The sequence below is a fragment of the Anomalospiza imberbis genome, chromosome 1 (assembly GCF_031753505.1).
Source record: "Anomalospiza imberbis isolate Cuckoo-Finch-1a 21T00152 chromosome 1, ASM3175350v1, whole genome shotgun sequence".
In the NCBI taxonomy this organism is placed as follows: Eukaryota; Metazoa; Chordata; class Aves; order Passeriformes; family Viduidae; genus Anomalospiza; species Anomalospiza imberbis.
In genome coordinates this window covers 20556361-20578383 of record NC_089681.1, presented here as the reverse complement: position 1 = coordinate 20578383, position 22023 = coordinate 20556361, and the positions used below count along the sequence as shown (strand labels likewise).

Below are 22023 nucleotides of genomic sequence, written 5' to 3'. Positions count from 1 at the left end.
GCTGAAAAAAGCATTTGTTAAGCTCCAGCCTAAGGGATTTCTATCGGCATGGTAAGAAAGGCAAGACTTAGTGTGCCTGTGCAGTCTAGCAAGCAAAGAGAAAGGTGGTGGTAAATGTTGCCATAGGAGAACAAGTTCTTTTAGGCACATTTTGTGCTGGAAAGGTACACTTGGATTTATGAATTTATGAGCAGTGGGGCTGCTGCAGGGGTGTTCTCCCTGTGGCCATTGAGAGAGAGCTTGTGTTCCTTACAAAATAAACCTGATTACATGCAGTGAAATACCTGCCACTTGTCATCCGTTCCTCCCCACAGAGGGAGTAGCCTGGCAGTCTCCAAACCCCGACCACTCATTCCTGAGGGAAGGGTCCCCATCACATTTGTAGGCATTTAAAAATCACCCAGAAACCCAGGTTTTGTGAATGGGACCTTGAGAATATTGTAGCCTTGCCAGTTCATTTGAAAGTAAAACATATGTATTTGACAGAGCATTGAGGTGGGATCTGCTGTTTCCCCTGGCCCATAGACTTTTGGCAGGGGTGGCATGAATGAGATGATGAGAATGAAAACAACATTACTGAACCCGTTCATTTAAATGTCTACAGTGATTTAACAACACTGATGTAAACTGAAGGTCTGCCATGAAAGACCAAGAAGATTATTTACCAAAATCCTGCTGTGAGGATGGCATAAATATCTCAACACTTTGCTTGTTTTAAAACACAATGAGGCAAGACCCTTACTATTGCCACCCTGCTGGCTTTTAAATTCCAATAGTACATAAGAGAGTTAACTCTTCATTTTTGTGTACTGTAGCAAATCCCAAATAGCAGTGCAAAAATATTTGCCATTTTAAAAGCAGCCCTGTGATCCTAATCCTTTTTAAACATCATCTCTGTTTTGCAATCATCATTTTGTGTCTATAAAATAGGTGTTGCTTTATGGATTGCCAAGAAATCTCATGCTCTTAACACCACTGCCTCTGTATTCTCACTGTAATTTCTTCTTGGTGTTCATACATAATGAGCAAGTCACTGAAGCCACTAAGCTGTTGCCCACTGTCTAAATCATCTATTTGCTAATGAAAATGAATTCTAAAATAGTTTCTTAACTTCAGAATGGCAAACATATTACATGATAAAATAAAAAATCTTTTTGCCTAGTATTGGTGACCACTAGGTCATCCATATAAAAATATAGTAGTGATAGTGGAAGGCTCAAATACTGATATCTGGTTTATATTTGACAAGTATTGCAAAAAAAAAGGCACACCCCTGCAATGCAGGATGCAGCAAGTATGCTCGGGCTGCAAACTAGCAGAGATTAAAAATGAATCAGATATACTATTTTCAGGATTGAAATTTTCCATAAGCCTCGGGAAATGGACTGATGTAAGAAAACTTTTTCTGTGCAAGACCAAAAGATGCAACACAATCTGATAAATGAACAATTGGACTTAATAACAAAATGGCTTTTTAGCTGACAGATGTTTCACCAGACAATTCATTCAGAGGCCAGATAGCCAAAGAGACACATGGTGGAAAGTAATTTCATAGGATGACTCCAGAGGAGTTAAATCTCATCATCTGGATGTTTGAAATGTCAAAGACTCAATTAATGGAATTAGTATATAATTCCTAGTGCAGTTTGCCTGTTGAAAGCTGTGCTCAAGCTTGTTCTCAGAGCTCCACTGCCAGGTGAAGCAGTGGACTTCTGGCTGAGAGCTCTGACTCACTGAAGTTGCATCTAAACTTAGACACAAGAACAACATCAGTTTTTATATCTAGCAGAAAAGACAGTTTATAAAGACAGAAGTATTTTTTAAAAAATAAATTATAATATTTTCAAGTTTCAGCTCATTTTTTTTCTATCAAAAACTAGATTACAGCATTATTAGTTACCACCACTACAAGTTAAAGCATCTTTGGAATACTCTGCCTCCATCTTCTGACTGCTCAGGGAAATGCAGTGACTAGTTTGCATTCAGACTTCTTAACTCAGAATCATAGAATGACTTGAGTCAGAAGAGATCTTTAAGACTTTTTAATTTCACAAAATTTCATATATTTTCAAGACCAAGGCTTTGAATATTTGGGTGAAACTATTGAATTCAGTCATTTCCTTTGCTAGCTAATACTGACAAATGCTGCTTTCTACTGACAAATCATCTTTTCTTACAGATTTCTAAAAAAGAATTCAGGACTTTGCTTTCTTTTAAATATCTTTAACACAGCACTTGAATTCCTACCTGATTAATGTAGAAGGTTTTGATGACAATGTCACTTCATACAGCACTGGCTTGTCATTGGTTTTCCACATACTTTTTTCTCACTTAGTGTCTGTGACTCCTTAATTTTTCTAGGTTTGATACCTGCATTACCAGTTAGTAAATTTGCCTTCTTTGTTTCTGTTTTAACATAAAGCTCTTCATAAATAAGCTTTGACAAAAACTAAATTGAGAGTAACAGTCATGCATCCCACTTATTCCTTGTATTTGGATTTCACACCCAGAGTTGCAACAGATGATGAGTGCTCTGCACTTACCATAAATGACAACTGATTTTTGTTAATGCAGTAAGATGGGAAAATTCATCTATGCTGTCCTATAACATATTGTACAATTCATGCATATCCACACAGCTAGAGCAGAATGCAAATTATTCCTTTATTTGATTGCTGATAGACAAAACAACATGAAATAACTTTTTTCTAAATTTCTCAACTTCAAATGAAAAAAATATTCAAGGCAAGGTCACGCACAGAGCAACCCTTCCATCCATATTGGTGTCATCTGTCATGCTCACGTCTGACCCCTTCATTTCCCAGAACTGGAACAGATCTAAAGAGGCCTTCTCTGGGTCTTAAATTCAACTCTTGGTCATGCAAGGAGGTGTGTGTGTAGAGAAGTCAGTGGGTGGAGACCTGCAGGTGACAAAAATCTACTGATATGCTGCACTCATTGACTGTTTTCCCAGGTTTCACAGAGAAGTGGACCATAGAAAAAAGGCCAAATGATGTCAAATGTGAGGATGAAGATGCCACAGGGAGGTAGACTGCTCTCACTGTGGTACTGTACCACACCTTGCATCGCTGACACAATCACAAAATGTGGCAAAATAGAGGGGTGCCAGAGCCAGCTGTAGATTGACTGCCCAATTCCATGTGTCCCTACTAGGTCTTCTGGAGGATGGGAAATTGGCTCACACGGGTGTATCTACAGCATCAGCCACAGCTGGAATGCTGAACGCTGAGAAGAGGAACAACTGTGGCTCTCAGTGTGCAAACCCCACAGTCCACGGCATGGGAACTACAGCACAGAGACAGAATGGCTTCAGGACCACAGAGGTATGAGTATAATTATGTTCCCTATTGCCCAGCACTAGCTATAACCAGGTCTAAGTTACTTTTGTGACAGCCTTTCTCTTTGCAGTGAAACTGTATTTAATGTCTTGAGATATGAGAAAATGGTGCCAGGCTGCACTACAGGCATGGCATGATTGAGCTGAGCACCTCTGGCAATGCTTCATGCCTGAACAGCCACAGAATTGATGTTTTATTTGTCAGCCAGAGTAACACACACTTGCTACAGTAAAAAAAAGCCCCCATGCTCATTTATTTCAACTCAGTCCAGCTGTGGCATGTATCATGCAAACTGTTTAGATTAATTATCCGAAAAGGAACATATTTTCCCTTAATTGATGTTCTGCTTAAAATATGTGCACTGCATGAGCCCTGGTTCATTCAAAGCTGAACATGAAGCTTGAAAAAGTCAATGGGTGTCTTTTCAATAACTTCAGTAGGCTTTGGATCCTCTCCCCTTTTCTCCCTCACTTATGTGTTGTGTACATTGTATACATTGTAAGAGCAAGGCTTTGGGGCTACACCAAAGAGCAGCCTTCTCCTGCCACAACTGCCTACCCACCCACCTGCCTCCTACAGGCTTCCACTTGCTGCCCTGTTTGCCTAGCAGCTGCTGAGCTGCTGCAGATTAAAGAAAGCCAAAATCTATGGCTGGTTTACTGCTTATGGCTGGTTTCTTATATGAGAAGGTGTTAGGTAAAAATTTGGGGAAGGCAGACTTCCTTGTCTTCTGGGTTATCTGCAGATGTAGCAGATAAAGTCCTTTACATGGTCCTTGGCATTTCTGGGGGAACCTCAATTTCTACTTTGAGAAGTGCTTGCCATGCTGTTGTTGCTGCTTCCCTGCTTTTTCAGGAGAGTCTCCTCTTACTACGGTATCATCTAATTTCACATCTAGGGAGAGTGAGACTGTAAAATTTTGGCAATCACAAAATGTGCAGTCATGGGTGAATGTTTATGTCCCTGTGGGAATCTGTCAAAGGTACACTGCACTTCCTTCTGGGTAAGCATGAACTGAGCCTTGAGGTATTCCCAGAGTGGAATCATAAATAACATCTTTTATGTCTAGTTTTGCCCCCTGTGAATAGGATGCTTCCTGAATTTGTATTACTAGTTCCACAAAATATGGCACAGCAGTAGTTAAAGGTGTAATAATGGCATTCAGTCTCCTGCAGACAATGGTGAGTGGCCACTGTCCCCTCAGCTTCTTCACCATTCTCCAAGGTGAGAATGGTTTTCAATTGGTTTTCTTATCTGTACAGTGCTGGCTGGATTGGCAGCCCTATTAAGCATCATTTTTACCTTTTCTTCCAGTTTTTGCTTTATCTCCTTTTCTTTCTGTAAATGTTTGTGCAGCTGCTCAGTTTCCAAAGATAGTAACAATTCAGTTGTTTTCCTTCCCTTTATTTCCTCTCTCAGATTTTGTTCACACTGCATTTTTTTCCTACCTAATTTCTACTATAATTGTCTTTCCCTATGCTCTGTTGAAGCAAGTAGAATCTTAAAATTATCTTTCTCAGTAATAAGCTTGTTTTTGGGTTTCCAGTCTTTCTTTTATTTCCCTCTCAAAAGCCAGTAATGACTTTAATACTCCATTTTCTGATTTCAAAGCAGCATGTTCTATATGTAATATATTTGAGGGAATAGGACTCTTCGATTCCTTTTTGCATGTAAGATAAGTGAGCCTCCAATACTGCAGAAATAAATGCTCTGCCTTTCCAGAATTTTTTGACTCATTCCTTGCCTGCCTGGGAAGGAGCATATTCATACTTCTGTAGCTGTTTATCCATGACAATCCTGCTGACTACACCAATTCTTCTGTCACATAAAAAATTAGGGAAGGGAGACCCCCGCCTTGCTTTCCGTGTTGTCTGCAGATGTAGTGGGCCTGGGGGCCTTCCCTTTCTCACTCAGTATTATCTGTCTGAGATCCTGGGAGACCTTCACAGACAGTATTTCAGAGTAGGCAATCTGGCACTCTGAGACTGGTGAGGTGCCAGAGGCGCAGTGTGGTGGCACAGTAATTCTGGTGAGGACGCCAATCCCTGATGCAAAACAGACATGCATTGCTCTGTAAATCTGGGCAAACTCACTAAGACTCCACATTCACAAATAGTGCAATTTCTTGCCTCTTGGACAAAGTAAGGTCCACAAATAGCTGTTGATAAATGCACTGATATCAGAATGCATAAGCGCTAGTTTTACTGTGGAAGAAAGCTTACCTGACAGGTGTCCCCATGGGGGAGGAGAGTACAGCCTGTTGACCATCCCAGGACACAAAGGAAGAATCTCCTCTGAGCTCCCTCCCCTGTTAAGTCATATTTATATTGTTCTCTTCGAGGATGGGGGAAAAAAGTTTCAGTTGACATAATTGTACACTTAAATGGAATTGGAATGACTTTATGTACATGTAAAGATTGTATAGGTTTTACTTTGCTAGCATGCTACGTGGGGCATGAAAAGGAACATGTGTTTTCAAGGTCAAGCAAATTTCAGCTTTTGGTCACCATTTGGTTCATTCCTTCAGCTTAATTCCTGTTAGCTGCATTTTTTTAAACAGAGAATGACTGCAACACCTCTTTGCAATTCCAGCCTTTGTTTCTTGCCTCTCTCAGACATGAAACAAGCTCCCCTGGTGTCCCTGCTCCTCAGGTGTGCACAGTTTGTTTCTGCTGAATTACTGCCAATGTGGGCACACCTCCTTGAATAAGCTTTGTCTTTTGACATTTTTCCACAGAAAGTGCCTAAGCACAGCATGGGGCAGAAGAGCTACACCCACCCCATCAGAAGTTGTCCCATCTTGAGAGTCACATCCTTAAACCAAGGGGTCTGAGCAAATGACAAAGGGAGTTTGGATTGAACTTCACCTTGCATTTGCCAACACACAACACATCAGTACATGTCTATTTTATCCCTACATTGTATTATTATCTTTTGTATTGCTATTGTACAAAGATATTCCCAGGTGACATAAAAGATACTGCTGTATCTTTTCATGAGATACTGCACCTCCAGGTGGACAGGGACACATTCCACAGCAGCATGACACCTAGAGCCATGGGATTTCTGTAAATGAAAAGCCCAAATACTTGTCATAGCCACTAGCCCACAGAGAAATTTTAATTGTTGAGGTTGGATATAGGCGAACAGAACTACATAATTATTAATCCAATTTGCAAAAGACTTGGTCACAATTCATACTGTCCTACTGCTAGAGAAAATTATCTAATTTAGTAATTGAATGGAAAATTACTTCTGTATTGCATTAGTAGGAAGTATGGGCAAATCCCCACAACATATTAATAATGAGAGCGTTGACTGTAATGGTACTACTCAGTGAAGTGTGGGTTCCTGCCCTGAGGCCCCTGGAAGATACCCTCCTGCATTTTCTAGCTGAGATACATTCAGTAACATGTATCTGTGCTGTTGCAGCTCAGTGCGAAAAAATTTCTGATGATAACTAAAGCATTTACATTATTCTCTACATCCAATGCTGGTACATAAGAAGCTGTCTAAATTTCTTATAGTCAAAAAAGGAAATATATTTGCCTAGAGAGAAAGTGTAGTATCTAATGTGGGCTCCAGCTCTGGTCTGCCATTCTGCATCTCTGTTTTTCCACTCTTTAGGGAACCATAAGGTGAGCATATAATGTGAACACCTTAAGTTTAGATGCCTAGAGTTGAAAAGGTGATTATCCCCTGCAGCTCAAAATGTACCCATTTTATTTACCTGAACACTGACTACTGTTTTTCTTTTGTCTCGACATGCCATAGAATACAGTGCAATGCAGCACATGGTGCTCGGGAGACTTGGGCTGTGCCATCGGCCTGTGGGCTAGCAGGAGGTAGACCATGTCACCTCTCTCTTTCTCACTTTCTCCTGCATCAAGCTCTAAAGCAGCCATCTGCCTTATCCCTTGATACTTGGTAATGACAGGGTACAGCTTGTGCTGTTGAAGGGGAAAAGGTTTAACACCGACTGTATCTGGGAAATTTTATCATCCTCTCATGACGGTAATGTCAAAACAATTTAGAAGTAAAAGATGATGATGATGATGATGATGATGAAGATGGTAATAAAGAAAGGAGTACTAATACCAGTGAAGGTAAGAGGTTGGTCAGATACCCCTCCAAAGAAAAGGTGGCATCCAGATTATGTCCCTGACTGACAATAATCTAGTTTGATTCTCATTGTAGTCTTTGGCAAGTACTTGCATGAGCAGTAGCACTAGGGGAGCAAATAGCAAAGGAACTGGTGTATTCAGTCTGCAGAAATGTGAAATAATGCACAGCAACAAATTAACTCCAGGTGTTTCTCTGTGATATATATGAACCTTCCATTATGTCAGTGTCTGAACGTTATCAGACATTATTTTACCTGGCAGTCTTACCATGTAAATAATGCCTAATTTGCCTGGCATTCCTTTCACTGACAAATAGTCTCATGGAACACTGGCAATGCAATAATCAAACCCACCTAACTCAGCTGTGTGTCTCTATCAGCTCAGATCTGGGTACACTTTGTTAGACCTATCCAGTTTCCTGTGCATTATGGTGCGTTGCTTATGGCAACAAGCAGACAGTCTGGGAGATGGAAAAGTATAAATTTAAATTAGAGATGCACTTGCATGCCTCAGAAAGACTGACTTTTTTGAATATTGAAAATAAACGGATGAAGCTCTAAAAGGTATATATTGTGCTTGGATCTTGTATGCAGGCAGAAGTAAGTGTTACTTTAAAACTGTATTTTCACATCAGAAACATAAAATCAAGTATAGAAAACTCCAGCTCAGGCTAGTGATGCACTATTCACAGTGACATCAAAAAGAACCTCTAATTTTCACTTCTGGACTGAAACCAGATTTATTTGCTCTGCCTTTATAGTACACACATGCAGAGATGATAATTATAGGCAAGAATGTTGATCCAAAGCCTACTGATATCCGCTGCCTTTGCAGCAGGTATAAAAGCTTGTGTCCATGCTGAATGAGACAGCTGCTCTGCATCACAGTGACGTGCGAAGGATGCTGGAGACATTCTGTTTATTACATGGAACTGTTTCTGTAAATCCAGGGTTAATCATCAGTGACTCTTTCTGTTGTCATCGTGGAACTCACTGTATGTTTAAAACTCTCACAGAGTAAATGGGACACACAAAAAACCTCCACACAAGAAGTCGCCATTAATGTTACAAAAGGCATCAGACAAAGTGACAGAAGAAAAACAAAGAATTGTGCCAATTAATGAAGAAAATTGCAGGTGCGGATGGACTTAACAAAGCTTCACTGCACTTTAAATGTCAGTCACTGAAGACATGAGGATCTCTAAGTGTTCCAGGTTGAATACAGCAGGCACCTGCTACTGAGTGCCTCCAGAAGCCGGTCTTGTGGAAACCACCTGCAAGCACTGTAGACATTGTTTGTCTAAAGCAGTGGCACCAGACAGACATACGCAGAAATTGATGACATTTGTTTTTTACTAACTTCCATGTTATCCCTTGTGTATGTCCTGTTCCACATTGCTATTAAGATGAGACTGGATAATAAGGGGTACAGCTCATCACAATTAAAACCAGGAAATGAACAAATGAATCTGCATTTTTAGTCATAAAGGGGTTTTGAGTGTGGACATTCAAACCTACACAGAGTTCATTTAAAACACTTACATATTTTAAAACACAAACCCAGACATCTCAAGAAATTGAACCTAAAGTCTAGTCTTCTACTAAATCTCTTTTCAACTATATATATAGGCTATATATAGTTAAGTCATACAGTAACATTTTTACATATCAAATGTTCAATTACTTGGTTTTAATTTATTGTTCGTATTGACATAATTTTGGTTTTAAAAATAGTAACTTTCATATTGATTAGCCTTACTTGAAGGTCCTAGTCTTAACTGTTAAGTTATGGCTACTTGGTTGTTTTATAAATGTCCCTTTGATTATGTTGAAGCCCAGTCTGACTAGGAAAAAAGTTACCATTAACATTACAAGAAAATAACCACAATTTTTAAAGTCATATTCTTGTGTCAGTTCAAAAAAAATTAACTTTCTTTGAGAAGATATAATTAATATAAATGTTCAGTATAGCAAAGTCTAGGAATTAATTCAATGTATTACTTCTTAATATGGAAGTAATAATATATATTCTCAGCGAGTTTGCATGTTTATGAAGATAAAAGAGGTAAATCGATTTGCCTTCCCTATCAGACATATATATATATCCTTAAAGTTTAAAAGAACTACTCAAAATAAGCATACAAGAATAGGATTGTGAACTGAACCCTAGTTTATTCTGTATTAGGATCATTTTAATAGCTTGCTGCTTAGATGTGTGAGTTATTTTCCTTGTTGTACAAGTCTGTGCAATAGGAATTGTTTATTAATTACTCCAACAAAAAGGCAAACTGGAATCCAGAGCTAGAGCCGGAATTTTGCATACCATAGCATATTCTAAAAGGATTTACTGGCAGAGAGAGTGCAGTATAAACTTGTATGATACAAGAAAGCTACAGAAAGTGAATAATGATCCTGATGTGTTTAAGGGTAAACAGGATTTTGAAGGAAGACAAAAGGGAAGGTTTGTTGTGTAAGAAGCTGTTCCAGAGATTGTGGCCTTGGGTGGATACCACATTAGAGTGAGTAGATGCAAGAACAAAGGAGCCCTAGCAGTGAGATTATTTATTAGCTAAGAAATTATTTAGTGATGATGTGCTGACCAGATGTGTCAGACAGCTTGGGTCACACCACAGAAGGAAGCCCATGAGCTGCATGGCACATGAAACAGCCCTGGCTCATGCCAGCAGCCATCAGGGAGGCAGCTCTTGAGTCTTATATTCTGAGCATGAGAGGTGACAGGATGGTTTGCAGGAGATGGCCTTGGTACACAATTATCTGGGCGACAGCACAGACCTTGCTCATGCTGACCACATCCCCCCCATCAGGGTGGCAGCTGCAGAGTGCTGGATGCTGCCTGCCCTGGACTGCTCATGATAATATTCCTGAGCTACTCCAAGATCCCCTAGACCTGTTTATATCCTGAAACTTAATTTTATGACATTCAAAGATTGGATCCAACTTCTGTGGTAAAAGCCACGTTTAGTAACAAGCAATTTTATACACACTCCTCATGTAGTACATTACTGTTCTTATTCATTAGGCATTAGTAACTGAAAATAAATTACATTATGTCCTAAGTGGCTTCTTAGTGTTTGATGTACAAACTTCCAATGACCTTAATAAAACTAAGAGCATGTTGTGGAGATGTAGATCTTGCCTCTGTACACAGGTTGGGATATACTTATGTTTACTTTCCTTCTACTAGGGATAACCACAAGTAGAAACAACCAATTTATAAAATAATACCCCACTCTGTATATAGTCTATACCACTTTAGACAATTTAAAGTCCTCATAATAGATTCCCATGTTGGTTGTAGTGGAAGAAGCAAGCCCAAAGAATCATCTGGACATTTTTCACTCCAGGTGGCCCTCCTAGAAATGAGGACTCTTATTTACAGGGTCTGTTCTTTGAGCATCATCTTTCAAATACAAATGGCTCAAAGACATCAACTAAAATAACCATGTTAAAAGACATGGACTTTCAGATAATGAACCTGTGGGCATCTCTGTCTTATATGCCAGGATTTTTTTAAATGTAATTTTCCCCAAAAAGACATTATTGCCACATAATTTGTTTGATGTCCCTTGGCTGCACATGAAGATTTCTATAGGTACATTGAAACAACATACTTTCTGCTGGAATTATTTGCCAACAGATGGTGAGTTCTTATGATCTATTTAAGTTCAGATTTTAAACAGAAAGGAACTTTGTCATGTTTCCACAATTCCAACACAATATATACATAGGATTTTCCTATATATCTTGATATATCTTCTTCCACTATGTGAGAAATGGAATCATTCAAAAGAAAGAGGATATTGTCTAAAGAAGAGAGAGGATTTACAGTTACAAATTCATAATGAGGCAAATTAATCTTCTCAAAGACTCAGTACAGCTTTATCTTGCACTATTCCTTCATCTTCTCCCTTATGATTCCTTAATGTATTTCTTCATTTCAGCATCACTGTAGGACATTGAATGGAAGACACACAGCTTTACTGTGTGACTGAAATTATTTTATACTGATGTAAACAGGAAATTATAATTATTGTGTAAGCAATATATGAGTACTGCATTAAACATGCATTCTTATTCGTTAAATCACTGAGGTTTCATAAAAAACATGACACAGGTATTTTTGATCTACCTAGTATGTTCATATACATAGATATTTATTTGTGCATGTCTCTGCATGTGTATATTGTAATGTCTTTAGTGTGTACTTCTGCAGTTCAAGCACATTGTTTTGAGAACCTTTAATTTCTGTTTGTAATTCTGATACTCAAGTGTAAAATATTTTGAACTGAAATCTGTTTCACATGCTATATGAAAAGAATGAGCTATATAACTTGTGCACAGAAATAGTATTTGAAAATTCAGGCTTAGTTTTATTTACAAATACATCTAAATTCAAACTAGACTAACGGGAACATTTTTGTACTCTCTGCAAATTAATGAAGATTGACCTTAAATTTACAAATGAAAATAAAGAACATTTTTAAAGTGTCTGTTTATTACTCCACTTATTTCACATTTCTGTGTTTATGGTTGGGTTAGCTTTTAAAGCTGAGATCAAAGAGGGCAAAGGTGTAATGAATGGCTCCCGCATCTGCTATTCATGGAATCAGAATATTTCTGTATCTGATGTCCTCAGGTTTTGGCTCATGGACTGTTTGGTCATATGAAGGAAGGTAAAATATTTATATATTCCCACAAGAAATTTGTGTATTTGCCAAAGAGGGATTATGAGGTCCAAATACAGTCGTACCTCTGTAATTATAAATGGGAGAGTTTGTGATTGCTGTCATGGCTAAAGTGGAAGACACTGGGAATCTGAGACACTTTCTCTAGTAAGATGTCATGAGGCAACTATGAGGCAACTAGAATACATAGCTAAAGAAAAGCTCTTATTCCTGCCTGAACTGGAGAGCACAGCATGGAAAAGTAGCTGTGGTGCTGCTTGACCTCTGCCACAGAAATAAACTCATAACTTTTACAGATTATGCTTCTTATTTTTCCAAAATTGCATGAAATTTTCGTTATATTTTTCCTTACTACCAGAAAGGCTATTGCTGAAATATCATCTCCATCCTAATTGTCTGTGCCCTGGGTGTTGCCTGACAAGTTGCTTGTTCTCTTTGATTCCTGGCCAGGATGCTGACACAGCAACTTGTTTGTTTCCTGTGGAAAAGGAAGAATAGTATCAAAGGAATGGTTTTCAGATGTACTAAAAAAGAAGGATTTAGGGACACAAGGAAGCCATAGTCCAGCAGTCAGGTGTGTAACAGCCCAAGGGAACCCTACAAACAGGATGCTTCAAAATCTGGGATCAGACAGTACCTTGGAGTGGAGCCTTTGAACTCAATACACTGCAGTGTTTCAAAACTAAACCTTCATTGTCCTCAGACCAAGCATCCCTCATTGCACCAGTGCCTTCTCAGGTGCCTCCTTTCCAGACTGGCTCAGTGAAGCATGTGAAAAAGGTGCTAGCAAGAAATAAGATGTACTCTAAGATGCAGGGATGCAAGATTTCATTCTGCCCTGCTATCACCCTCCAGTTTTCAAATATTTCCTTCAGATTTTCAAAGTTTTTTTTTCAGGTAGCCTGTGCATACTACCCATAGTTAAAAGCCATTCTTCTGCCCTTTGGTAAACTAATGTCAAAGTTGGGTCATTAATATAAGATAAAAAATGAGCTGGTCCACCAGAAATTACATTTGTTGACATATGTCACTTAATCAAGATAAAATCCAGGCTTATTTGCAACAGTTCCTTGCACAGAAAAACTCAGCAAACACTAAAATCTAGGAAATACTGTAATCCTAATGGTAGAACTAGGATGTTCATAAGCAAGAATGAAAAAGGAAGAATATAATAGCTTTTCATTTCTTTCTGGAGGATTGAATGTCATTTAAGTCCTGAGTGCAAAAATTGGGATGCTGCTGTATATCTATCATTCAAGACTGTAAAAAACAAGTAGCTTTATGTTGCTGTGGGTTCCTGCTTAGGAAAAAAATGGGATTGAGGGAGAGAGAGCGAGTGCTGTCACAGGGCAAGACTGAGCCATGCTGCCAGTTGTAATTATTAGCTTTGCTTGCAAGCTCTTGCATTATAATCAGTATTATTCAGCTTTAATTTAATTTCCATTAACCTCTGCAAAACACCCACATGTTTGGATACAGGAAAACATGTCTGGGGAATTACTGCATGGATAGAAGAAACAGTTTGCTCACAGTCAAAAAGCAGCTTAAGAAAAGGCACCATAGCTAAGCAGCAGCCTATTCTCTATCAGCTATGAAGAGCTGTCAAATACAAAAGGCATGAAATTATTCATGTTCATCTGTATCTGGTTTTACCAGGGAATTAAATATTGGGGTTGTTCATGCAAGACAGGTAGAACTTTCCAGGTCACACTTAGTAAGTGGCTTAATGTTCAGTTTGTCTGACTCAAGGACTGATTTGAACCTAAAATATTGGGCATTGTGGCCTGTTCAAGTCCCTAAACCAGCCCTTCTGGAGTGTAGTAGCATTTCCTTTGCTCTCAAATTAGTTCCCTCCTAGAAAATTTTTTCCACTTTATTATTTTCTACTTTACTATTAATATGACCTATCTTTTGCAGCACATTATTAGACACATTATTATATTATTGAGAGCATAATTTTACCAATTCAGACATGGGCCTGAAAACTAAAGCTCATAATCACAACTGCCAAGCACAGGGGCGAAATTAATTCTCATTAACTCACTGAACAGACACAACCCCACCCAAGCAGTGTCATCACCTCTGGGAACTGTTGGGATGTAAGGAGTTCAATATTGATGTACATGTATAGTGTCCTATGCAAATGATATTCATTATTCATGTTTCTGATTCAAAACCATATTTCAGATGAACTAACATGTTTAAAATCATTGTGGAAGCCAACACTTTATAATCATTCCTGCTCTAGCTGGGATTTCATGTCTGATAAGGATTTTCTGTCCCTGGTCTGTGCCTGATATCTTTTGACAATTTAGAGCAATAATTAACAAGTATAACAGAATAACTTCCAGAATATACAGCAGTATATTTTTTTTTCCAGCACAAAATTGGTGTCATCATTGCTGCTCATCTGTCTGCATGCTGTCTTTTCTTACAATGTATTGATTACTTGCATCCATGGTGAGAAATAATTTCTTATGCCTTCACCATATAGGTATTTTTAATTTCTGTCTAATAAGCTCTTGCTGGTATTTCATGTTACAGATGCATTTTTATCACAGGGTGAATTTATGCTGTCAAATTTCTAGCTCCAATACCAGCTCCTGTACCCTAGTCCCAGACCATCTGCTCCGCACACATGGCACATGTGCCAGTTCACCTCTGGTGAACACACAGAAACAAAACAACCAGTTCCCTCTGCAATGAAACTGTGCTGGTCCAGGACAGCTTCAGTTGCAAATTTATGGTCTTATTAGCTCAGGATATCCTCATTTATGTCTGCTCAGTTCTTTGGACTGTTTCTCTTCCAATTCATATGGCGTTTATCCCACATAGTTGAACAGTCAGTGCCACTCAGACATATTTCTGTGCTCTCAAGAACCTGTTGGAGATTTGCTTGAGCAAGTCCAGGTGACCACTTAAATTTTGACACATGTAGTATAATAAAATATATCCTGACAGTGCTCTCAGACTGCCCGTTGTACTCTTAGAAAAGTAATAGCACCTTCCACCTCTGCTGGATATTTGTGATATCCTTGAGATCAAAAGAAATAATGATTCCCATCTTCATATGACAGACAAATTTAAGCTTTGCTTACACCAGAGCAACTCAGTATAAATTTTTTCTATTCTAGGATTTTTTTCCATATATCTAAAATTCAGTGGCAATAGGTCTGTGTGACATCTTTCTCCTTCCATTAACTGACCATTTTGGTTGCATTTAGCAGAGGTAAATTCTGATTCAAGAGACACTGATTTTCACCACTACTAAGGCCATTGCATACCACATTGTCTACTTTGTTAGAATAAAAACTTTGAAGTGAGTATGGCTTGCACACTCTATACACTTTATATTGGCATTGTGATATAAAGTAACTTAATTGTGGGCTCAAATCAGTGCATTTGTAGTTTTTCCTACGGTTTTGCTTATATAAATTTATAAATTTTTATACCAAAAAAATTACTTTGCTGTGTTCATTAGTTAGCCTCTGGCTTCATTTATTCAACATGGATTATGCTGCTGCTGTTCTCCTACAATAGTCCACAATCTAGAAGAAACCATGTTACTTTACTACAAATTAGTATGAAAGTAGAAAGCTCTAGTAATGCAGGCTTGATTTCCTTCCCTTTTTATTGCTTTCAAATTCAGAAACAGGTTAAAACCAGCAGTTCAACTCACACAGCTAGAGCTCCTGAATATAAAGCAACTTTAGATTCTTCCAAATTGGTAGAGATTTCAGAACTCGTTCCTGGCATTCAACAGTTTCACTTACACAGTTCTTGTGGAGCTCAAACAAAAGCTTAGCTAAATTATTCACTTTACTCCCAGGAGTCTAGAAACCTTGTATTTGCTAGTGACTGAGGAAAAGACACAATGTAATTGGCAGAGATGCAGAAACATGAATATTTTGCCAGAAAAGGCCAGATATTCATATAATGCAAGTGCAAAGAGGAGAATAGAAAAAAAAATGCTGTCTTTGTTATTTAATTTCAGTCCCTTTATTCAAGAGCAAATAACTGCTTGAGTGGTGAAGAATGAAGTTTTTAAGTACTTAGGCTAGCTGTTGTGACATCTGATGCACAAAGAAGAGACAGGACAATTGAATTCATGAAGGATTTATGAATCCAAGGGCCAAACTGACAAATTCTAGTAACATTATCCCAATTGCATTTCCATTAGAAATTGAATTGGGTGAGTTAAACTGATTTTTTACTTGTCTATCGATTTTGCTCTACTGACATTTTGAAAGGGTCCTGGGAGCTGTATTACAATATCTTTGGCATGGAATATCTTTCTCTTTCTGACCTCTGTAAAGAGGATTGCCATCTCTGGATGTCCATGCTCCTCTTTACATGGATTGGTTGGCCTATGCCCTTAAGTGTTGTCAGTATCCTTAAGTCTGGAGTGGCTCCCAATCATAATCAACATTTCCATCTTGCTGCACAGCAGACCTATGGTCTCTGCTACTATGCTGGGATTATTTTGCCTTTCTTCATTTTCCACCATGAAAGTATCAGCTCTGCAGAATGATACGCCTCTGAAATTAGACCAGACATAGAACATAGTTCCAAACTTACCCCTAAATGCAACCATGAAAAATGATGTTCCAGGAGAATGTGTACTTCCATATCATGATCCACATTGAACCTTTTGGATGGTTCTTACACTGCCTGAAAGTTTGAGCTAAGGATCATCAATGCATGAGGTGACAATTGGTGGCACAGGATGATTCACTGTGGTCTTTTGTGCCCATATGGCCCAGCACGGGTAGAAATGCAATTTATTGCAGTGCAGGACTAAAATTAAAGCCCTGAGATGGACTTGGAAAACAGTTCAATACAACAATGAGCAGTTATCCATTGCTAAGTCATTGTCCTCTGCTACTGGAAAGCTCTGAGTTGTGTCCTGTTGCAGGACAAGGGCATCACATCATGCTTCATGGAAGAGGACATGGACATCTCTATCATGCAAGGGCAGTTTGGGTCCTCAGAGGACAAAGATAACAATGATGATTAGGCTGCTGTTGGCAAGGGAGGTCTGAGAACTTTCCAAAGAATCCTGAGTGTATGTTTTTCTCAGAAGGTCTCTAGGATCCAGGAGCTGATGGCATGAATGCCTTTCACTTTCTGTTTGTAATAGGGAATGCTTTATAGATACTTCTCTGCCATATATCCTGTCTGGAAAACAATACCATAGGCCTTTATGACCCAGTGCTCTGAGAAGGGTGGGTTAGGATTCCTGTGTCACAGAGAGGCACAAATCCCACCAGATATCTCAGGCTTCCCTTTTCTTGTTGCTTTTATGCCACATTTTTGTTTTGCTTTGCCATTTTGAATGCTTTGTAAGATCCTTAGCAATTGCCCACAGCTGAGCTTTATAATTTCCATCCCCATCCAGCAAGTAAACTGTCACCCAGCATCCCATACACTCTTCTCAGAGAAGCAAAGAGCCTCCTGGCCTTCCTCCTCTGCTTTTCATATTTATGCTTTGGAGAATCCTGCCTCTCTGTCCCTGTTGGCTCCTGGCCTTCCTTCTCTATCTGAAGCTTTAATTTCTGACTTTTGGCCTCCTCTTTCACCTTCAAATTGAACACACTCAGTTATATGTCACAAAGTCCAAGAAGGGAAATGAAGGCATAAACATGAAATCAGTATACTTTGTACAGAAGTCATGTAAAAATACATGAGAGTAGTGGTTTGCCCCTTGTCTGCCTCCTTATGTCTCAAATTGTCTGCTGCCATAGCTGATGATATCTGTGAATTACTGAAACTCTGGCATGCCAGGTGGGAAGACAAATTTGAATGTTAACGAGATGTAGTCAGAAAAAAAACATTTTTATGGTTAGACTGAAGGTGATTACTACTAATGCATACTAAAATCTTTCCTATCTCATTCATTATTGGCTTTGTCTATTTAATTTTTTTTTTGCCTGACAATATTCCGTGTTCCATTTGCCCCATCCCTGCAGATGTTCAAGGCCAGGTGGGATGAGGCTCTAGGCAACCTGGTCTATTTGAAAATGTCCCTGCCCGTGGCAGGGAAATTGAAATGAGATGATCTTTAAGATCCATTTACAACCCAAACCATTCTATAATTCCATGATTTTATTTTCTGCTATAATTTGTACTTGAGATGCTTTCACACTCACACAGTTGTCTCCATCATCTGACTACAAATGCCTGGATGGAAAGGCTTAGTTTCCAGACATTGACTGGTTATATGATGGTTGATCTTAAACACTAAGGATGAAAAAACACAGAAGCAGACTAAGAAAATGAGGTTTATATAATTTGGAAGTCTTAAAAGTGTCAGCACTATCTCCCAGGACATGGTATAACTGGTTCCAGAACCCTATTTTGCAAATCCTAATTTAAAACAGTTATGCTGACACAAGTCCTGGAGTGTAGCAGGTTTTATTAACCTGAGAAATTAGTTCTTATGTGGTTATACTTACTATAAGATCTAAAGTGTGACTCATTTTTGTATTGTGCATTGATCTCAGGCAAAACTGTCTGTCTCAGGTGAAAACATCCTGAATATTTTGCATGATGCTTCTATTTATAATAGCTTAGGAGAACCTGCAAACAGGCTTAGGAAAAGAATTATTTTTGAGCACTAAAACCATTAATAAAATAAGTTTTTGTTGTCGTAAACAGTGACCAAAAAAAAGACAGAAAATGACTTGCTGTTCTGTTTGTAAAGATAATGCATACAGTGATCATGACACTTTCTAATAAATTTTCTACACATTACCAATAACTTTATTCCACAGGTTTTAAAAGAAATGCTATTAAAGAAATTGAGAAGCAATAATAATGGAAAATTTGTGTTTCTTATCTGAATTTCTTCCTTCAGGTTTTAGCAAATAGTGAATCTGCTACTCCAGAAATCCCACTGGGAGGAGGTGTTGAGAGGATGTATTTACAGACAGATCTGTTTTATTTTTACAAGGTACTCTGTTATGTAGTTCACCAGAACCTGGGAAATCCCTACAGTACAGGATTATTATGATGAGGAGAGATGATACAGTAGCTGGTTAAGGGATGGATATAATTACTAATGTTCTGAAATACTTCTGTGGATGCTCATTAGTCTGCCTTTAACAGGCTGACATGAATCACCTTGTAGTAGGTGCCTCTGAACTTCCAAAGCTATTGTTTTCCTGTATCTCTAGCATGCTCACGTTTCAATAAATATCTTGAACTACCAACTTAAAGAACAGCATTTGAAATGTGTGTGAAGTTACTCCTGTGTTGCTGTGAGGAGGATAAAGATGGACACAACTCTTTCAAAGTCAAGCAACAAAAGCTGCCCTTTAATGTTCACAGCCTATTTTTATAGAGTTTTCAAAAGCCTTGTGTTTAATTGGTTAGTAACTTTCTTGCCACTTAATTCATTGGTTCATAGGTGCTCATGTGTGTATGTGCTAAGGCCCTCTTCTTCAACAGATGCTTACATTTTTTCTTCATGGATTCTCACGGGATAGACTTCTTATTTTCACAGGTGTCAGATAGTTTTCATGAGCAACGGCTGATGTGCTTGCAGGTTCTCATGGGACAGGCTAGCTGTTAGCTATACTTGGCTGAAGTAACAAGGCCTGAATCATGGTCTTACAAGGCCTTTCTTTTGTAAGGTTTTACCTGTGTGTGACACTCCTGCTTTCATAATTGCACTTTGTATTGAAATGGACAGTTCACCTCAAATTAATGGGTCAGTGTTTTGGAGGGAGTAAAACCCAAAGCTACGGTATACCTCTTAAACCAGGATTTTATGCTTTGCTGTCAGAATCACCTATACCTTGCCTGTCCACTCTAACAGATTGCTTGGTTTGTATCAGTCTTTTCCATAGGACTCATGCTCTGAAACACAGATTTCTTTTCCACAGCCTGTGTGACATTGTCTAAGGTGAGTCTCACTCCAGCCACAGAAACAATGGGACAAGAGGGGCTCTGTCAAGAAAAATGCTTACTGCTGCTGCTACTGTCACCCACCCAGATGGGCTGCAGATTTATCAGGAGTAAAAGCAGCTGCTAAAGGTCCACAAGGAATAAAGTGTCCTTGGCCTTAAACTGTTAGGACAGTTTACTCTTTACAAGCATACTTCCTGTTTAGTTTGCATTGTGCTTAATATCTGAGGCTAGGTGAGGTAACCTGTTTGGAAAGAAATACTATTAGCATAATCACTGTTTTATTAAAGCAATGCTGTGAAGGCATGCTGTTGTCATTTACAGACAAATGAAAGATGAGATCTTTCTTGAGATCTTTCTTACATCAAAGAAATCAACATCTTCTTGTGTGTGGGTGCCACAACCCACACAGCTGTAATATTTTGAAGAACTAAAGTCTAAATAACACTTTGTTCAGGGAAGAACATGACATGGGTTCCAAGTACCCAGTAATGCGGTTAATACACAGCAATGCACCAACATTCTCGCTCTCTCTAAATGATTCCTTCTCGTCTTCATTGCTGTAGTGAGTTGAGGGGGGTGAGTTACAGTTTAAAGGCTTTATGTAAGAAAATGTTATAAATAAGGTTTAAGCTGACACAGGTGCAATGAGACTGCAGAAGTACTCAGAAGGCACTAATTCATCAATGACTGGATTTTCTAAATAACTGGGAAATTACTGTAAGAAATCTTTGTGTTCTTCCTCATGAGTTTATGTGTTCAATTACACTGTAGAATCTTGACTTCAGACAAACATTCTATTCAAAAACTATTACTTTAAACTAAAAAGTATAAATTATGTCAATAACACTGTTTTGCCTAGTTTTTTTTTTTTTTTCATTTCCAAAATGCATTTGAGAAAAAGACAGTTTGCCACTCTAAGTCTCACAACAGGATTTATTGGTGCCATCTATTGGCTATTTAGTCCTTTTAAATTCCAACCAATTAGGAATAATGTGTTTTAAATGCAGAAAAATAAGAACATTATGAGCCTTATGACTGAATCAGTTGACATCAAACGATGTAATTGGTAAATCTGTAACATTAAATTACCTTAGGTCAAACTTTGATACAATGTTCCAACAGTGCAATTCAGTTACGAAGCTTTTAGATGTTTCAAGAGGAGAAAGCTCGTGCACAAGTACTCGTGTGCAGACTCCAAGCATTACCACCACACATCCTCCTGTGTGTCAGAGGAAGGCTTCTTCCTGACAACTGCCACCGCTTGAGACCCCCTCCTCCATAAAGCATGACCACGTGGGGCACTAACATGTTCACGCAGCAGGTAAACATCGTCACCTTGCTGTTTGCCTTTGCTGGAGGGATGTCACCACAAAAAATTGGATGGAGAAAATGATGTTTTAGCTCATAGCCCAGGCAAGTTGTGAATGTTTCTGCTGAGGGTGGGTTTAAGCAAGCTGGAGGGAGCATGGGCATGGAGGGGATGGCACAAAGCCTGTTCTGGCACATCCATTGCAAAGATGGTGGGAGCAAGCAGAGCTTGGAAGGGACCTGCTGTGCGTGACTGCTGAATTCCCTTGTTGAAAGACATCTGAAGATGAGCTAGAATTTAAATAAACCTTTAAATAACTTAAACTCTTTGCAGTAAAAATTGCTAAACTATAATTATTTGAGGCAGTGCCAGGGAAGATCAGCAAATCAATATTAACTGGAATGTTAACAATATCTCCACTGCCAGGTAAGAAAAGTATTTACACATCTGAGTAGCTGCATCCCTAATCAGCAATATAGCTGAGCACATGCTTAAAATACTTAATCATACTTAAAGGTGCTTTGCTAGATACCAAAGAGAGTGCTCACATTCCCCACTCTGGTTAGTCAAGACCTTAATAGAGCCAGAAACAAATATATTTAGATCACACTCTGA

General features: G+C 38.7%; 1 protein-coding gene across 4 annotated transcripts in view; it reads left to right on the top strand.

Annotated features, from left to right (window-relative positions):
* Positions 1 to 17360, top strand: part of BAALC (BAALC binder of MAP3K1 and KLF4) — a 31404-nt gene extending 14044 nt beyond the window's left edge. Inside the window, exons 2-6 of one of the 4 annotated variants that reach the window (XR_010996892.1) lie at positions 3175 to 3344; positions 8499 to 8618; positions 14569 to 14648; positions 16183 to 16380; positions 17104 to 17360. Coding sequence is in view for 2 of the 4 variants with exons in the window: in XM_068183162.1 (XP_068039263.1) it covers positions 3175 to 3344; positions 8499 to 8603 (275 nt within the window). In the remaining 2 variants the exon portion in view is untranslated. Of the gene's footprint in view, positions 1 to 3174; positions 3345 to 8498; positions 9352 to 12638; positions 13335 to 14568; positions 14649 to 16182; positions 16381 to 17103 lie in introns of those variants that run through there. The other 3 variants (XR_010996901.1, XM_068183162.1, XM_068183153.1) reach the window with 3 other exon arrangements.
* Positions 17361 to 22023: the final 4663 nt, after the last annotated feature.